Source organism: Vidua macroura, chromosome 20, assembly GCF_024509145.1.
Source record: "Vidua macroura isolate BioBank_ID:100142 chromosome 20, ASM2450914v1, whole genome shotgun sequence".
NCBI lineage: Eukaryota > Metazoa > Chordata > Aves > Passeriformes > Viduidae > Vidua > Vidua macroura.
In genome coordinates, this window is record NC_071590.1 from 773,280 (window position 1) to 790,609 (window position 17,330).

At 51.3% G+C, this 17,330-nt stretch overlaps 1 protein-coding gene across 2 annotated transcripts in view; it reads right to left on the reverse strand.

Moving 5' to 3' along the window:
- Positions 1-1,130: 1,130 nt before the first annotated feature.
- The window catches only part of MTMR4 (myotubularin related protein 4), a 36,112-nt gene continuing 19,912 nt past the window's right edge, over positions 1,131-17,330 (reverse strand). For both annotated transcript variants that reach the window (XM_053995921.1, XM_053995920.1), the window contains exons 7-18: positions 15,413-15,526; positions 10,002-10,198; positions 9,646-9,774; positions 8,517-8,628; positions 7,889-8,084; positions 7,253-7,438; positions 6,306-6,476; positions 6,043-6,197; positions 4,482-5,691; positions 4,051-4,161; positions 3,723-3,811; positions 1,131-3,340 (exon numbers count right to left, since the gene is read on the reverse strand). In XM_053995921.1, the coding sequence (XP_053851896.1) occupies positions 3,163-3,340; positions 3,723-3,811; positions 4,051-4,161; positions 4,482-5,691; positions 6,043-6,197; positions 6,306-6,476; positions 7,253-7,438; positions 7,889-8,084; positions 8,517-8,628; positions 9,646-9,774; positions 10,002-10,198; positions 15,413-15,526 (2,848 nt within the window). In that variant the 3' untranslated portion in view covers positions 1,131-3,162. The remainder of the gene's footprint in view (positions 3,341-3,722; positions 3,812-4,050; positions 4,162-4,481; positions 5,692-6,042; positions 6,198-6,305; positions 6,477-7,252; positions 7,439-7,888; positions 8,085-8,516; positions 8,629-9,645; positions 9,775-10,001; positions 10,199-15,412; positions 15,527-17,330) is intronic.

A 17,330-nucleotide genomic window follows, 5' to 3' on the forward strand; every position in this document is an offset into this window, starting at 1 on the left:
AAGTGTTTGCAGGGCTATAACTTCACTGATTTATCTGGTTTCTAGAAATAATCTCATTTAAACACCTTCTTTGTGTCAGTTTTACAATCTCCAGCAAAAGCAACCTCCTGAGTGGACCTCATGTGACTGTGAGGAACAATGGTTCATGTTTCAATGTGACAAACTGTCCTGTTCCCCACATTTCTGATACGAGGCCTTTAGGTGTCACCTGTCTGACAGGAACACCTGAGCCAAACTGAGGGAGTAGTTCACCAAGGATCTGCTGAATTTCAGTATCCTTGGATCTTTGAACTGAGGACAGGCTTTGCAGGAGATCTCTCTGGCTCCATCACAAACTATAACTGACCTGCAGCACCATCCAGCTGACAAAGCACAACTCTCCCACCCACTATTCTGCATAGAGCAACCACCCACACACCCACCTGGAGCAGGTGGTAGGAAAACATCAGTGAGGAGTGAGGGGATCATAGAATCAAATAATGGTTTGGTTGGAAGGACCTTGAAGCTCATCCAGTGCCACCCCCTGCCATGGGCAGGGACACCTTCCACCATCCCAGGTTGCTCCAAGCCCTGTCCAACCTGGCCTTGAACACTGCCAGGGATCCAGGGTGCTCTGGGCATCCTCTCTCAGGGCCTCCCAACTCTCACAGGGAACAATTCCTTCCCAATATCCCATCCATCCCTGCCCTCAGGCAGTGGGAAGGCAATCCCTGTGTTCTGTCCCTCCACCCCTTGTCCAAAATCCCTCTCTTGGAGTTCCTTTAGACACTGGGAGGGGCTCTATGGTCTCCCTGGAGTCTTCTCTTCTCCAGGTGAACAATCCCAACTCTCTCAGGCTTTCCTCATAGCAGGGAATCCTGCCTAACAATGCTTCCTTAGAAAGAAAACAACTCCTCGAGTCCTTATAGGAGAGGCTGAAAGGCCCTGGTTATCCTAGGAAGGACATCCTGCAGGTTTGTTTGGAAGAGGGCAGAGGTGTTCTGTGCCCTACCTGTGATTCTGATTGTGAGAAGGGATATTAAATCCCTGACAGGCCTTAATCAACAGAAAAGGTGGTGAGTAACAGCAGCTTGAAACCCCCTGGGCAAGCAGAACTCCCCACAACGGAAAGAAGGGGCCAAACCCAGCAGCACTAATATAGAGATTTTATTTCGACTGTATCGAGTTGTACAGCACATTTTGTTTGTCACAATGCCATCAAACTGACTGGAGTTTTTGGCCAGCACATTGTGATGCTGAAACTCACAAGAGCTAAAAGCAGTTTGGACTAATGGCCTGAATGGGAGGGCCAAGCAGTACCTGGTTTCTGGCTTCCTCATCACTTGCAGTCATTCCAACACGTGCAAAACAGGAGCAAATCCAAGTTTCTTCTGCCAGCCAATGGTCACGCTTCCATGTTCGGCAATGACTGCAAGGTACAAGGCAGGGGAGAATCTGAAGCAAGGTGCTTTCTCTTCCCAGAGCCAAGCTGGTTGTTCCCAGTATGGAAAAGAAGCAGAGTCTAAGTAAGTACAGGGTCTTCAGATGAGCTTCACTTACACATCAGGATTTACAAAACCAGAGGCTGACAAGTCAAACTGCAGGAAAGGGTCCTTATTTCATTTCTTCTGATGGAGACGACAAACCACTACTGAAAGATGTGGGAGATCACAACGGTGTCAAGTCCTTTGCCTTGTTAGCAGACCAAGGTCCTCCCTGCCACATACAGAGTCTCAACTCCTGAAGTGCAGAATATATTGGAAAGAAAACCTACATTTCTGCAAAGAAATGCCCCACTTTCAAACTCTTCTTCTTGACTAGTATCCACAGATGCCTTACAGAGGAGGTAGGATGGATGCTCCCCAAGGGATCTAGGGATTACAAGCCCACTGAAGCCCACTTTATAAACCATTCTTCCTTTCTAAACCCAGTTCTTTGTCCTTAGGATGAGTTGGGATTCCTGCTCTCTAGTTTAAAGGAGCAGCAGAGAGGCATTTACAAGTTGGCAATTCTGAACTTTGACCGCTGTACAGGAGACAAAAAAAAGAAGTCAAATTCAAGAGGCATTTCAGGTAGCACTGGGGCAAGTCAGAGAGATTGTTTCCACCACTGAACAAATGCCACATGTTATGGTTATCACTGCAGCTGTACATCCTAAAGTGAAAAGCACAGACCGTAGTGTCTATGTCAGCCAGTGTCCTTCCCCACCCCCGTTTTGGTATCGATGCTTCATTCTCCCTTCTTCGGGTTACATTAAGTGCACAGAAATATATAGCAGCATTTGGACTGAAACCCTCACATACACCAGACAGCACATTCCAGGAGGTAAAACAACACATTATGGCCTATACCCTCAAGGTATCAAGTTTTCAGGATAAAGAGCAGTAGGAAGTGGAGAGCTGAGGGCAGAAAAGGGGAGAAGGAGCAACACAGGAACATGAGTTCTGTTTCCATGCCAGGAGAGGATCAGGGTGCCATTCCTGTGTTAGCACCAGGCTGTGACACTACCGCAGACAAAGCAGACGGGCAGAGCAGAAGTGAAAAGCCAATCTCCCATCTCCCCATGGTGCTGGGGGCAGGGACAAAGTCCAGTGTGACACTGATCCCAGCGGAGCCTGAAAATGGGCACGATCTGCTCAGCCCTTTTCAGCTGGAATTAATTTCTCTTCAGAGCCCGAGAGAAAATCAATTAGTGATGGCTAGTGAGTCTTGTTCATCAAGCTGATCCCAAATCACATCTACAGATCTGCTCCAGGCTGAGGCCCTTCCAACGCCCACGGTACCATCCAGAGCTTGCCCTCTTCCTTCTCACACAGCAGCCTGCCTTTGGAGGGGGAGGTGGTTCTAAACATGCCTTTCTATTGCTTTGGGGGGACTTTGCACAGGCAAAGAGCTGTGAAAACATTGCTTTCCAGCCCACAAAAGGAAGAGGTTGTGATCTTCTCTCAGCTCTAGGCCATCAGGGCTACAACACATGGGCCCACCAGCTCCGAGGTGGGGACACAGCAAACTCTGATCTGAGCTCCTCTGCTCCAGCCCAGCAGCGAGGCTGCTGCAGACAGTGCATTCCAGCTTGGTGTTCAAGTGTTGCACCAAAGGCCTTCACAGTTACCCTGGAGGCAGAGTCACCCTTCAAACCCACGAGAGAAAAGGCTGGGCTTAGGCAGGTCCCTTGTCTGGCATTCAGCTGGAAGCTGTGGCAATGGGTTTCTTCATATGTTGGCTCATGAGCTCCCTGGCACGAGACACTTGGATATGGTCGTAACAGGAGTTACAAACGAGGACAGGGTCGTACAACTGCTGATCAGGGATGGGCAGCTTCAGATGGCAGCAGGTAGCACAGAACACATTCCCACAGTTCCTGTCAAGGAGCAAGAAAACCAGTGAGAAGAGAGCTGGGACCACCACAGCAGAACTTTAGCAAGTAGAAAGGGTCCAGGTCAGGGCAAAGCACCAGCCTGACTGAGGATTGTAAATGTGTTTCTTAAACTGTGGTCAGCAGTGCAAGCAAACTGCTAGTGCTGACAGGGACTCATTGCTGTCCCAGAAAGGGATCAAAGGCCTTGGAAAAATAGAAACAAGTACAATGTAGAATGGAACTCTGCAGGGAACTGATGAGGCCTGCCATGTAGTGGAAAGACCTAAAAGTTTCTCCTGGGAGCTGGAGGGAACAGCCCTGGCAAAGGGGCATTTTGTGACACCAGGCTGAGAGGAGGAAGGGCTAAGAGCGCTGACATTTTTACCTGCAGTGGTGCCTCCGTTTGGCCAGCCAGAACTCACAGTCGCAGTTGAAGCAGTGTGAGGCCATGTGGTCTGGGACCCACCGTGTGACCTAGGGCAGACACCAGTCAACTCCCATCTGTAACCCCCCAGTGACAGCTCTGGGCAGGCTGGGTGTGGCTTTGGGCCACACCCCACAGTGAGCCTACCCCACCTGAGCCATTAGCAGCATGTGTCAAGGACATGCTCACCGCCTCACTTCCAAACCACACTCTGCTGCTGTGCCCACCCAGATCAGCTGCAATAAGCATTCCCTCCCACTGCATCACAACTCCATGATGGGACACACACCTCAGTTTCCTTCTTATCCACAGGTTCCCAGCTTGCTTCTGACAAACAGTCCTCACTGTGGTCAGAACAGAAATCCTCCGTGTCGCTACCGTCTGATTCCTTAAGACATGTCTGCAAAATGAGACCAGGTCACCAATCCCCTCTGCTGCTGGGCACACACTCCAGGGCACACCCTGCTCCGCGCGCTCTGTACTGGTGAGGGGCACCCAGGTGGCTCCCGAGCCCCCAGACATGGGGCAAAGCATCCATGAGTGTGTAGGAGTTTGGTCCTTGAGCAGCAGAGATACCTCTGGGTGGCCAGGACAGGGACGCGACTGACAGAGGAACAATCTTTCCCACCCCCTCCCAAAGGTATGGAGAGCTGTGGGTGGGAGAGGGAGGTGTACAGGGGTACAGGGACCCAGCGTGGGGTGCGAGCGGCCTGTACTCACAAAGTCGTCCTCATAGTCCATGGGGGGCTCGGCCGGAGGGGCGCAGAAGTGGCGAATGTCCAGGCGCAGCTGCAGCTCCCGCACCTGCCGGCGCAGCTGCTCCACCTCCTGCTTGTAGCTGGCCTCGATCTGCCGCAGCCGGTGCTGGATCACGTCCGTGGGGAAGGGCAGCCCGTCGTCGTCCAGGTAGAGAGGAGGCACAGGAGAAGGACATTTTGGCGGCAGGTGCTTGGGACCAGAGGCTTGTTTCAGGTGACAGGGCAGCCACAAACGGCTGGGCTTCCCGAAATGTGTGCTCACATGGCCAGCGCAGGCCAAGGACTTCCCACCTTCCCTGCCAGACCATGGGCCACTGATGCACAGGCCTGGGGCCCGCAGGGGTTTGCTGCTCAGCCTCTTGCTGCAGCAGCCATAGGAAAGGAGGTGTCTGGGTGTGGGCTCCCCATTGGGGAGCGATGTCACCATGCCTTGAAAACTGTCCCAGTTGCACCCCAGGAAGGAGAACTCACTGCTTTGGCTCTGGGAAATGGGCTTGCGCCATTGCTCCAGCAGGAGCCTCCCCGGCTGGCCAGGCTCCTCGAAGGGCATGCTCCGGCCAGCATCACCTCGGCCCTTGTCTGCATCTGGGCATGAGACACCCAGGGCAGGGCCTGGGATGTCCTGACAAGGGGTGTCTGGCGCCAGGGACTCCTGGCTGGAAATGTCTGGGCGGGTGGTGACTCTTTTAGGACAGCCTCCTCCATTGGACACAGTGCCAGCAGCCTTCAAAGGTTCCTGGGGAGAGGTTTCCAAATGCCTTCCAGAACTGGTGGAAACCTTGTCACTGTTTTCCTGTCCAGAAGGATTTGGATCTGGACCTCTGCCATCCAGTTTCTCTGTGAGTGTTCCATTTCCCTCTTTTGCCTCCACAGGGACACTGCTGGCTGGCACAGCAGACTGGCTGCCCAGCTGTCTGCTTGGCCCTTCGTGCTCAGCATGGCTGCTGCCTTGCAGCGGAGGGTTCTCCTCCTTCTCCTCCTCCCTGGGCTGTGCCTCTCCTGTGGCCACTGCAGCACCTTCAGCTCCCTCAGTGTTGGCATGCCGGGCTTCCAAGCTCACCCGCACCTCCTGACAATGGTTGTTCAGGTTGGGGTCACTGGATGTGCGGGTCAGAGGGCTGCTGGAGTCACAGGCTGAGAGCAGGTCATCCATAGATCTTGTCTTCGGTAATCTAGAACCCAAAAGCAAAGCAAATCTCACAATAAACCCCCCAAAACTTCCCTGGTTTCAGTCAAAACTGAGATAAGGGCAAGGAAATATTCCCCATTGCAGCTCCAGGGGTCGGTGCAGAGGGGCAGTGCAGCTGCAGGAGCTGAAATGCACAACACCACAGTGTGGCCTCCTGCCTTTGGGGTGCAGCAGGGACCTCAGCTCCTTCTCCAAATGGCTGGGGCAATGCTACAGAGCTCTTGGTCCCACAAGGAAGATGAGAACAACAACAGGAAAACTACAAGAAACTACAAGAAGGGCAGGAAGATCTGTGGGTGTGCAACACCCTGAGCTTGAAGCTCTAGGCTCTTACCTGTCCAAACACCTGCCACTGAAGTCCTGGCTCTGAGATCCGGGGGGCATGTAGATGTCCATGTCCTCCTGTCCCAGGGGATGTGGCGAGGAGGCCGGCAGGTACACGGCTGTCCAGAGGTGCAGGGCGCGCACATGGCACACGGGATGCAGCACCTGCGACGCCACCCGTGTCAGAACCCAAAGCCTCAGAAACCCCTTCAGCCCCTCCCCGGTGCCCGCCAGGGGAAAAGCCTGGAAAGCGGGGCCGGGAGCTCTACTGACCTGCTCGGATCCGGGCATATAGAGCAGGTTGTGGAAGTTCTTGTTGCCAGCCCGCAGCAGGGACCACACGGAGCACGTGCGCTTGGAGATGTTGTGCATCTCGCGCTCGCAGGGGCTGTTCCCCAGGAAGGTCCCATAGAGGCAGGAATACGTGTGCTGCACCAGCTTCACCTGTGGCATGGAGGGGGAGCCACACTCAGAGCCATGGGGAAAAGGGGGCTCCTGCCTACAGGAGACATGTCTTCCCCCCCTCTGGGATGGCTCATGCACTACCTGTCCTGGGTGACCTCACTGCTGTCCTTGCTTCCATACTGGGCAGGACAGGGATCACTTCAACTGAAGGGAAAATAACACTTAGCTGATACCAAACCCATCCCTCTAGAACCCTGTCCTGCAATTTTTGGTAAGACAGAGATTAATTCTTTTCCCCCTATTTTATTTTTTAAAAAATATTTCAGACCCATATAGCTCTGAGATATGCAAATCAAACCAGTGCTGCTGCTGGCATCTGAATTCCCTGGGGTGGAAAGGGACTGGAGAAGGGATTCAGGAAAACCAGAGTATATAAACCCTCCACCACCCCTTCACGGGAGAACAGATTTAAACTAAAAGAAAACAAATTTAGGTGAGATGTTACAGAGAAATTGTTCCCTGTAAGGGTGGTGAGGCCCTGGACCAGGCTGCCCAGAGAAGCTGTGGCTGTCCCATCCCTGAAAGTGTCCAAGGCCAGGCTGGACAGAGCAATCTAGGGTAGTGGAAGGTGTCCCTGCTCATGGCAGGGGATGGATGGAACGAGATGTGCTTCAAGTTCCCTTCCAACCTAAATCATTCTGGGATTCTGTGATCACATCACAATGTCCCAGGTTCTGCAGACCTCTTTTCTTTCAACTCCAGTACTGTAAAACACCACAACCTTCCCTCTGTCTCTGCTCACATGTATTTCTTACCAGAAAAGCTTCATTAAATTCGAAGAGGCAGGGAAATTGCTTCAGAAGCTGATGAACAGCATCCAGCCACTGGAGAAAAACTGGGCACTGCTCATTCTGATCCTCCACCTTTTCCTGGTGTCCACAGCGATCCCCAAACTTGTGACCAAAGTCCAGCCAGTCCGATTCAACCAGCACCTGGAAGCCCTGTGATTAAAAGAAAAAACAACTGCAGAGACTTTGCTGAGGACACGTGGCAGGACAAAGCAAGCCCCATCCACCAGGAAAGGCTGGGAAGGAGGCTGCAGTGGTGCCTGGTTTGGGAGCAAAGCTCACCAGGGTTGGAGGTTTCCAGACACAAACTAACAGTTGTTAAGTCTATGCAGTAACCAGCTCAGAGAATTCAGAGTAGGGAAGCAGCTGAACTTTGAGCATAAGATGGTATTTCCCACAGCACTTCCCCAGGCTGGGCAGAGGAGTGAGGAACAGTTCACCCAAAACAGGCAGGAAGAGAACAGGGAAAACTCAACACCCACCACAGCAGCTCAGAAACACCACTAAGCTTATTCCCAAATGCAGTGCTGCTCCTTTCCACGGGGATTCCGAGATAAAAGCTGCCTTTGAACAGACATGAACTGCACCAGACCACAATCCTACCTCCATGGTCCTGTAGTAAGGGTCCAGGAGAATCTTTGCCAGTGCCACAATCTGTGGAGTCCTGTCCCAGCCGTCGGAGCAGTGAACCAGCACCGGACGCCCCTCTCTGTCCACGGCACTGGAGACCAGCACTGCTGCCTTCAGCATAACAGACAGATGCTGAAGCCACTTGGTGCTCTCCAGGGCTGAAAGCCAGCTGCAAAGGGGAAAAAAAGGCAAGAATGATTGCTTAGCTCTCCACTGAAGAAAAAAAAAAAAAAATTAACTTCAGTTTTCTTGGAGTCCTCCGCGAAAATCAGTCTTTTCTAAAACATGTCCCAGAGGAGCCAGGGAGCCTGGAAAGAAGGCCAAAGAATCCAACCCCAAATTTAATTTTTCTCAAAAACACACACATTTTATAAACCCCCAGACGATACACACAAACAAGTGACACTGAGACAGTGCCACAATCCCTTCTGGATTAATAAATCTAAATTAGCAGCATTCAAGCACTGTGAGCACTTTCCCATCCCTCCATTTTCTCAGTTAGAAACCTGGGATAAAAAAAAGGAAAATGGAGTGGAAACCCCCACCCCGCCAGGTCACTGACAGATATGGCATCAAACTAAGCTAGAGAAGAGTCACTCACTTGCTGGGGTCTGGCACTTGGCTGCAGACAGCACGCAGATACTGGAAGCTGTTCCGGATGGAGTGGATGTTGGCCATGCCCATGAACACGACCTCACAGTTGGGGTAATACTCTGACATGAGAGAGGAACATTTAGAGAGAGCTACAGCAGCTACAGAACATTCTGAGCTGGAAGGAACATCGAATCCAACTCTGCTGCTACTGCAGCAACTGCCTCCACACCCCAGTGCAGCCACCCCTCACACACCACTCCTGGTGTTCATGGAGGCTCTAAGGTTGGGAAAAACCTCCAAGGTCATTGAGTCAAACCATTTCACAGCACTGCCAATGCCACCATTGACGCATGTCCCCACGTGCCATATCCATGGAGCTGTTAAACCTCTCCACACATGGGGACTCCAACACTGCCCTGGGCAGCTGTGCCAGGGCCTGACAACACTTTAATGAAGACATTTTCCCCATATCCAACCTAAACCTCCCCTGGCACAGTTTGATGCCCCTTCCACTTATTCTGACCCTGTTTCCTGAGAGCAGAGCCCGACCCCCCCGGCTGTCCCTTCCTGCCAGGAGCTGTGCAGAGCCACAAGGTCCCCCCTGAGCCTCCTTTTCTCCAGGCTGAGCCCCTTCCTCAGCTCCCTCAGCTGCTCCTGGGCCTCCAAACCCTTCCCAGCTCCGTTCCCTCTTCATGGTCTTTCTTGTCCTAATAGGCACAAAACTGACCCCAGTGGCCAGATAAGGGGGACGGTCACTGCCCTGTGACCACATTATTGCTGGTACAGCTCAGGTGTCATTGACCCGTTGCTCACCTGGGCACACCTAGGCACATGTTCAGCTGCTACCAACCAGCACCCCCAGGTCCTTTTCTACTGGGCAGCTTTCCAGCCACTTTGCCCCAGCCTGGAATGTTCCAGCGGGGCTGTTGTGAACCAAATGCAGGACCCAGCATTTGGCCTTATTGAACCTCATCTAATTGGCCTTGGCCTTTTGATCCAGCCTGTCCAGATCCCTGTGTGGGAACCTGCTCCCAGAGACCAAGCATCAAAATGCTGTCCCAATCCCCAGCTGTGCCCTAAGAGCCACTGCCAGGCCCAAGAAAAAGATGCTCTGGGAGGTTCTTGGCCCTTGGTACCTTCGCATTCGCAGCCGCCCCCCTTGGCTCTGTTGGCCACGGCTGCCGTGTAGGACCTGGCATCGAGGATCAGCAGCTTCTGAGGGGTTCCTGCGTTCTCCACGCCCGAACACGCTGTCAAGGATGAGTCTGCAGGGACACACAGGGACTGAGCTCCTGGCACCTCCCTCCTTCCTTGCCTCCCTCCACCCCAGTGCCACCGTGAGTGAGCCCAGAGAGCCACCCACACACCGCAGTCATGGCTCGATGGGGCCCAGGTTCTCCCCCTGGACACTGGGGTAAAGCCCTGTCCTGGGACAGCCTGGCAGCCCCTCTGTGACGTCCCCATTCAGGAGGGCTGGCAGGAGCCATCTCACCAAAGTCGGCGTCGCAGGGCTCGCTGCCGTCGCTGCTCCCGGCATGCGGCGCGGCGCCCGACGGCCTCGCTCCGGGGTTCAAGGCACAGGCTTTGGCAATGGATGTCACCAGGTACTCGTCGTCGGCGTTCCGCCAGCCCCACCAGCTGATCTCGGGCTGGCTGCAGCGCGCGATCACCGCCCCGTTGCGCACGTGTCTGCGGGGACACAGAGCCTCGCTGAGCCCCCAGGAGCGTGGGGCCGGCCCAGGACACGCTCCCTGTGCGCAGCCACACCTGAGCTACTCCTGGCTGCAGCAACTGCTCTATCTACAGCGCTGATTCTCACTGAGAAGTGAAAGAGGGCAGGGAATTTCAAATAACCATTTTTCATCACCGCAGCAGTGAGAGAGGCTAAACCAGCCTCAAACTTTTATTTACAATAATACAGAATCATTTAGGTTGGAAAAGACCTTCAAGATCCCCAAGTCAAATCTCTGACTTCTATTTATATATATTAATATATCCTGTAACCTATAAATATATAATATATAAAATAGATATTATTGTATATAGATATGACTGTATTTATAAATTAAACCAGAGAGAAGAACTTAAATCATTATGGTTGTATTTTGAGAAAGTAATAGTTATTTCATAGAATCATGGAACAGTTTGGGTTGGAAGGGAGGTTGAGTATCATTTTGTTTGACCCCCCCTGCCATGGGCAGGGACACCTCCCACTTGATTTTAAGGCTGTTCTGTTCTCACCTTCTCTTTCTTTTTTTCTTCCCTCAAATTACAGACCCATTGTTAAACCATTTCACTTATCACCTGCAAGTTGGGAAGATGAGCTCACTTGGCATCAGACCAGGGAGTTTCTGGGTGGAGGCCTGAGCTGGTGTTTATCAACAATCCCTAAATCTGAACCCTACCCTGCCTGTGCTTACTGACGAGGAGGCCTGAAGTATCATTTCAGTGCATGAATCAGTGCATTTCTCACATGAACACACTGGTCAAGTCATTCCCAACTGGCCTGGAAAGGGAAGGAACTGTGATGTGACAAAGCTGCTGATGATAGAGAATGACCCAGAGAGTGTGAAATTTAGCATTAGTAAGTGAAGAGTATTTACAGATGATCAAAGCATAACCGCAGCTGTGACACAGAGCAGTTTAGTGCAGATCCCAAAGGCTTTGAAGTCACTGGGAAGCTCTCAAAAGCCTCAACTCAGTGCTCAAGAGAAGCATGAAGGTTAAGGATGTGCTAACAGTTACTGGGAAAGGAGTAAGAAGTAAAATGTTATGGCTTCACATCTTAACCATCCTAAAATAACACAAACTCTTCTCAAAAAGGATCATGTTGTAGTCAAACCAAGCTCCAGAGATGGCTGGCACAGACACAAGCAAGCATTGGAATGATCATGCCATGTTTCAGGAACACAAGTATTTCTTGGACAACACACAAAACAAAGAGTGGACTCAGCCACAGTGCAATGTGGAACTACTAAGTGGTTCCAACACTTGGTGGCAGGTTCACCAAGTGACCATGAGACAGTCACCGATTCTCCCAAATGGGTGTAGGAAATCTAAGAGAGCAGATGCTCCAAAGATGCACGAGGAAAGAGCACCTGCATCCCTATCCTGTTTGTTACGTTTCCCTGAAGTGCTGCTCCTGCTGCCTGGTCCTTCTTGGAGATGGGAAAATGATCTCAACAGCCCTGAACCAGACCCACACACCAACCATGCTCAACCATCCCACCACCCCTGCTGCAGCATTTATCTGGAGACCACAGAATCAAGCAATGGTTTGTGCTGGAAGGAACCTTAAAGCCCATCCCATTCCACCCCCTCCATGGGCAGAGACACCTTCCACTACCCCAGGTTGCTCCAAGCCCCAGTGTCCAACCTGGCCTAGGACACTTCCAGGGATCCAGGGGCAGCCACAGCTTCTCTGGGCACCCTGTGCCAGGACCTCAGCACTGTCACAGGGAACAATTTTTCCCCAATATCCCACGTCACCCTGCCCTCTGTCAGTTTACATTGCTTCCTTAATGACATCTCACAGATAATAACAATGAAGACTTTAAACTGAAGCCTTCCAAAGAAATAATGCTCATGTTTGGCCAAGTCAAAACACCGTGGGGACCCTTTACTTTCAGTGCTGCTCTGTTTTGCAAGGTGACTTGCAGAGCAGTCACTCCCAGGAGATCTATTTCTGCCTTCAGGATCACTCAAGGATGGATAACAGAGAGCAGCAAAGGCTTTGTTTATAGTAGTAAATGAAACAGAGCCAAGGTGTGGACTTAAGCACCAGCCTGTGATCATCCAAGCCTGTTTGTGAGCCACCCACAGCTCCTGGCCTGTGCCAGGCAGCACTTTCCCAGACAGCGCCTGAGCACGTTTTTGGGAAAGGCAGGTGCTGTGCCAGGGACTGCTCCCAGCAGGCAGTTTGGGGGGCAAGACAGGGTGCAGGGCACTGTAGCAGCTCCAGGCAAAGCTGCCAATGTTGCCGCAGTCGTGCTGAACTCACAAAACTCTTGGTAACAAAACCTTTGAGGACTGAACAACAGCCGGGGACTTTCAAGGGACACAGTGACCTGCCAGTAAACAAAGAAATGTGGCAGCACCAATGCGTGTGAAGCCACCAGCAAGCAGAAAGCACACCTGGTGCCAGCAGAGGAACCAAAACCACAGCTGAGCTTGCAAGGAGCTTCCCAGGGCAGGGGAGCACCAGAACCTGACTCTGCCTTCCCTGCACATCTCCCCCAGCACGAGTACAGGAACCATTTAAGGCCTTTTCTTACCTGGGAGTTTTGGGGAGGTTTTTCCTCAAAGGAAAGAGTTTCTTTCTTGAAACTGGAATGTCAGAAAGTGCCAGAGTGTTTTAACTTACATGGAGCAAATGATTCTTTAGGGATCCTCAGTTTAGTTTTAATGACTCAAGACCCTTTCATGGTCCAAAGCTGCAATATGAAGTGCCTCTGTAGTTTATCAGTTGAATTTTTCCTCACAGATTCATTCTGAGCATGAGGCTAGAGCATATCTGATACTGTCAGCACATGCCATTTAACCTTCAACAATCCTCCACAATGGATTAATATCTAGTTTAGTGGAAGGCAGCAGGGGGGTTGGAAGTAGACAATTCTCAAGGTCCCTTCCAATCCAAACCATTCCATGATTCTGTGATCTCCCAAGTCTCTCTGTTATTTCCTGGACAAGTCAAGGAGCTTGGCTTAAAGCACAAGAAAGAGCTTGGAGAGGGTTTACTGAGCCGAGCCTAAAGGTTCCCCACTGAGATGTGTGTGTGTGTATAAGTGCTCCATTTCCCAGATCACTGGGGTAAACCCCCATCTCACTGCAGCAGGATGTGAGAGCTCGAGAGCGAGGCTCAGCCATGGGGTGGAGCAGAGCCCACTGTCCCCTGGCAGGGGTTGCCGAGCGTTGGGAGGAGCATTCCTGCTGCCACAGGCGCAAGGTCTCTTCAAGGTGGCTGAGCAGACAGAGCCAGAACTGCCACACCGTGCCTGTCTGCCTCTCTACTTAGCTACATAACTGATTGCATCCTTTGCCTTGTTTTATAAGTGGATTGTGCCTGGAGGCTCCTGCATCTCTCCAGCGCATCTCTGCTGAGGACTGAGATGGAGACCTGAATTTCTGTTTTGCTTAATAGCTAAATTATACTTTTTTCCAAGAAATCTGATCATGAGGTACCTTTGGTGTCATGTTTCACAGCTCTGACTGTGACCCAGTGAGATCAGCCTTATCCAAAAGCTCTGAGGTCTATCAGAGTCCCTTGGGATGCAGGCACTCATCCATTCTCTCCTGAGCTCCAAGTGAGGAGGAGCTGAGTGGAGGCTTTTCATTTCCACACAGCACAAGGCACTGCAGAAGCACCCATGACCCTCAAGGACCCTCCTGCTCCAAAGACTTCAATCTTGAGAGCAAAGACTAAAAAAAGTGCATGAAAATCAGAGACACATGGGCAAGCACTTGCCCCATCTTGTAACATCACTTGTCAGCGTCTTCTAATCTGATCCCAGGCTGCAAAGGGTTGTACTCAGCTCATAAATTACTGGGTACCATTACAGAGATGTAAAGCAAGGAACAAAATAATTGCTGGAGTAGGAAAAAGACATGGCTTTGCCCTCGGGTGGGGAGGCACAGTGGGACAAGCTCCAGCACCAGGCCATTTTTAGCAAAAGGAATCACAAATACAATTAACTTCTTAGCTGAGTTGGCTACAAGGAGGGAAAGGCTCCATCCGATAAGCTGTGCTCATTCCCACTCTGCTGCAGAACTGAGTTCTAGAAGGAACACACAGTGTTTTGCCACATCTAACAGCAAGCCATGAAGTGTGAAGATGCAGAGTTAAGGTACCTGTAAATTCACTGGTTTTGCTTCCTGACTTTCATATTTTCCAATACAGCTCTGATATTTTAAGGTTTTCTTATATTTGGATTTGGTGACTGCTAACACACAGTTCTAAGGCTACAAACCATAATGTACATTTTACAACAGGACAACTGCCTGGGTGCCCCTTTCCATCAGCCTCCCACTGGTTTCAAACACATCAGTCTTGGGGAGACACATTTAATGAGGAAGCAGCCCCTATCCTGCAGAGCTCCATTGACTGCGTGGCCTCCTGCATCCCCCTCTCGATTATTTCTGGAAGGCTGGTCAGGGAATATTTAATAGAATTACAGATTATTCTAAACTCGGAGGGATCCTCAAGGATCATCTAAGTCCAGCCCCTGGCCCTGCACAGACACCCCAACAATCCCACCCTGGGCATCCCTGGAGCTCCTGGAGCTCTGGCAGCCTCGGGGCCATGCCCATTCCCTGGGGATCCTGGGCAGTGCCCAGCACCCTCTGGGGGAAGAGCCTTTCCCTGAAATCCAACCTAAACATCCCTGACACAGCTGTTTCCTTGGGTCCTGTCCCTAGTCATCAAAGAGCAGAGATCAGAGCTGCCCCTCCACTGCCCCTTGTGAAAAGCTGCAGATCTGGGCATTCCCAGGTCTGTCCAGGCCTGCACACCCTTCTGAGCATGGGGCACCCAGCAGGCTCCTTTTGGCTCCAATTTCTTTTCAAAGTAGCAGCCAGACAAGGACCAACGTGTGGAAAGATTTTGAAACTCTGAGAGAACTTTAATTTGACCTCATCTTGCAACATCTCCCGTAGGAGGAAAGTCACCCACACCTTCAAATCTAACTGAGAACAGCAAAGGACAGTTCTGGAACACTGCTTCTCTCTTTGGAAAACACCCTGCTGCAGATGGTGCTGGGAGAAGGAGCCCTGGGAGCACCTCCTTTGCAGGCAGGAGGCAAAAGGATAAACAGCTCTCCTGCTATCCCTGTCCCAAAGCCCCTGCAGGACTACGAGGACACGGCAGCTGTCATGAGTTTGGGGGAGGGAATTTGGGTTTGCATTTACCTGTACACCACCACAGGGATCCTCTTCCATGACCTGAACGAAGCCACATTCTCCAGCTCCTTGTCAGTGATCCAGACAGGGACCAGCAGCTTCTGGGGATAACTGGAACAAAGTCTGGAGAAGAGAAAGCATGAAAGGCAAGATGAGGACAGAGCAATCAAAAATCTGCCCCAGAGCAGCTCACATTTCCCCAAACTCAACGTGCAGGACTTTGGCTCTTCCTCCTCATATCTGTCTCAGCACAGCCTCAACAAGTGAGCCAAAAAGTGCTGTCAGGAATGAGCTGAGAGAAGACAACCTCCTTTCACCTCAGGCCTCACCTCTGGGCTAGGATGCCTTTGGAACAACCTCTGGATTTAAGAATTCATGAGGTTTTAGGGGAATAGTCAATAATTTACATGGAGTTTTTGTTTTCTTGTAGGAAGTACACACAGAGCTTCTGGTAAAGAATGGCCCACCACTTTCTGCCCGGCAGAACACGACACATTGTTCAGTGAGGAAGACACAATCTGCCCAGAAATTTAGCAGCGGGGACTGGGGGTATGCAAATAAAGTGACAGGAGTGAGATCTACAGCATAACTTGTTCAGTGGGGTGTCAGAAATCAAATTCTTATAGCTAGCTGAACATGTACCAGCAGTGAGAAGATAACTCCAAGAGCAGAGAGCACTGCCAGAGGGCAGGGTGACATGGGATACCGGGGAAAAATTGTTCACTGGGAGGGTGGTGAGGCCCTGGCACAGGGTGCCCAGAGCAGCTGTGGCTGCCCCTGGATCCCTGGAAATGTCCAAGGCCAGGGTGGATGGGGCTTGGAGCAGCCTGGGACAGTGAGAGGTGTCCCTCCCCATGGAGGGGTGGAATGGGATGAGCTTTAAGGGTCCTTCCAGCACAAACCCTTTTGGGACTGTAGCACACATGAAATTCCAGGAGTACAGGGGGGCTTTTCTGGCTCCTGCAGCTCCTCCCCTGCCCCTGCTGCTCCCAGCACAGGTCGAGGGCAGGCTCAGACACAGCAGTGCCCGGGAGCTGGACCAGCTGAGCCCCTGCAGCCAGGCAGGCACAGGAGGGTACATGGCAAGGAACATCGAAGAGCAGCTCTGGCTCAAGGCTATCCCACATAATTTAACAGGAATGTTTCAGGGCAGATGGGGAGCAATGTAAGGAGGGTGAAAGGATCCAGCCAGTAAGCTCCAGAGGGTGGTCTGGTGTTCCTGAGCCCAGGCTATTCCAGCTGATGGCAACAGGCACAATTCAGTATTAGTTTATGGCGCTAGTGAAGAACTGCCTGCCACACTGGAAAATGGCACTGCAGTGTCTAGACAGCTCCTCTGAGAGCCCCAGGCAGAAAGCAAGGGTGGCTGAGGGATAAAAACAACTGGGTGAGGATGAGAAATTCAGGAAGCAAAATTAAAGCTGTCAGTTAAAAAGGTGAAGACCAGGTTGTTTGTGGTAGGATGTCTGGGCTTGGACATCTCTGAAATGCCTCAGATTCCATAAATAAAGGCAGTCAGGAAATTAGACAAGCAGTGAAGCATGACTGAAGATGCAGGAATGTGGGAGAGGGTTAGCACCTGTTCAGGTCTGGAGGAACTTCTGGAATAGCTGAGTCTATACATGAACAGGCTTCACTGAAGTGCAAACAGTTCCCTGGCACCCCAGATGAAACTTGGGTGATGTCTTAAAAGTACAGACTGGGGAGAGGTAGTCCAAAAGAGGCTCAGGAGTGTATCTTCCAAGAGTTAAATCACTTAAACTCTGTAGCCTTAGAAAAACAGTAAGATAGAAATCAATAAAATTCAGGTAGGAAACAGGACATCTTTAAGAAGTGAAGCCAAATTCAAGCAGGGTGCATAGAAACAGGCAGCAAGGTCAAGAGAAAGCGGTATGTCTTTCTAGGCTAGAATTCCAGAGGAATACAG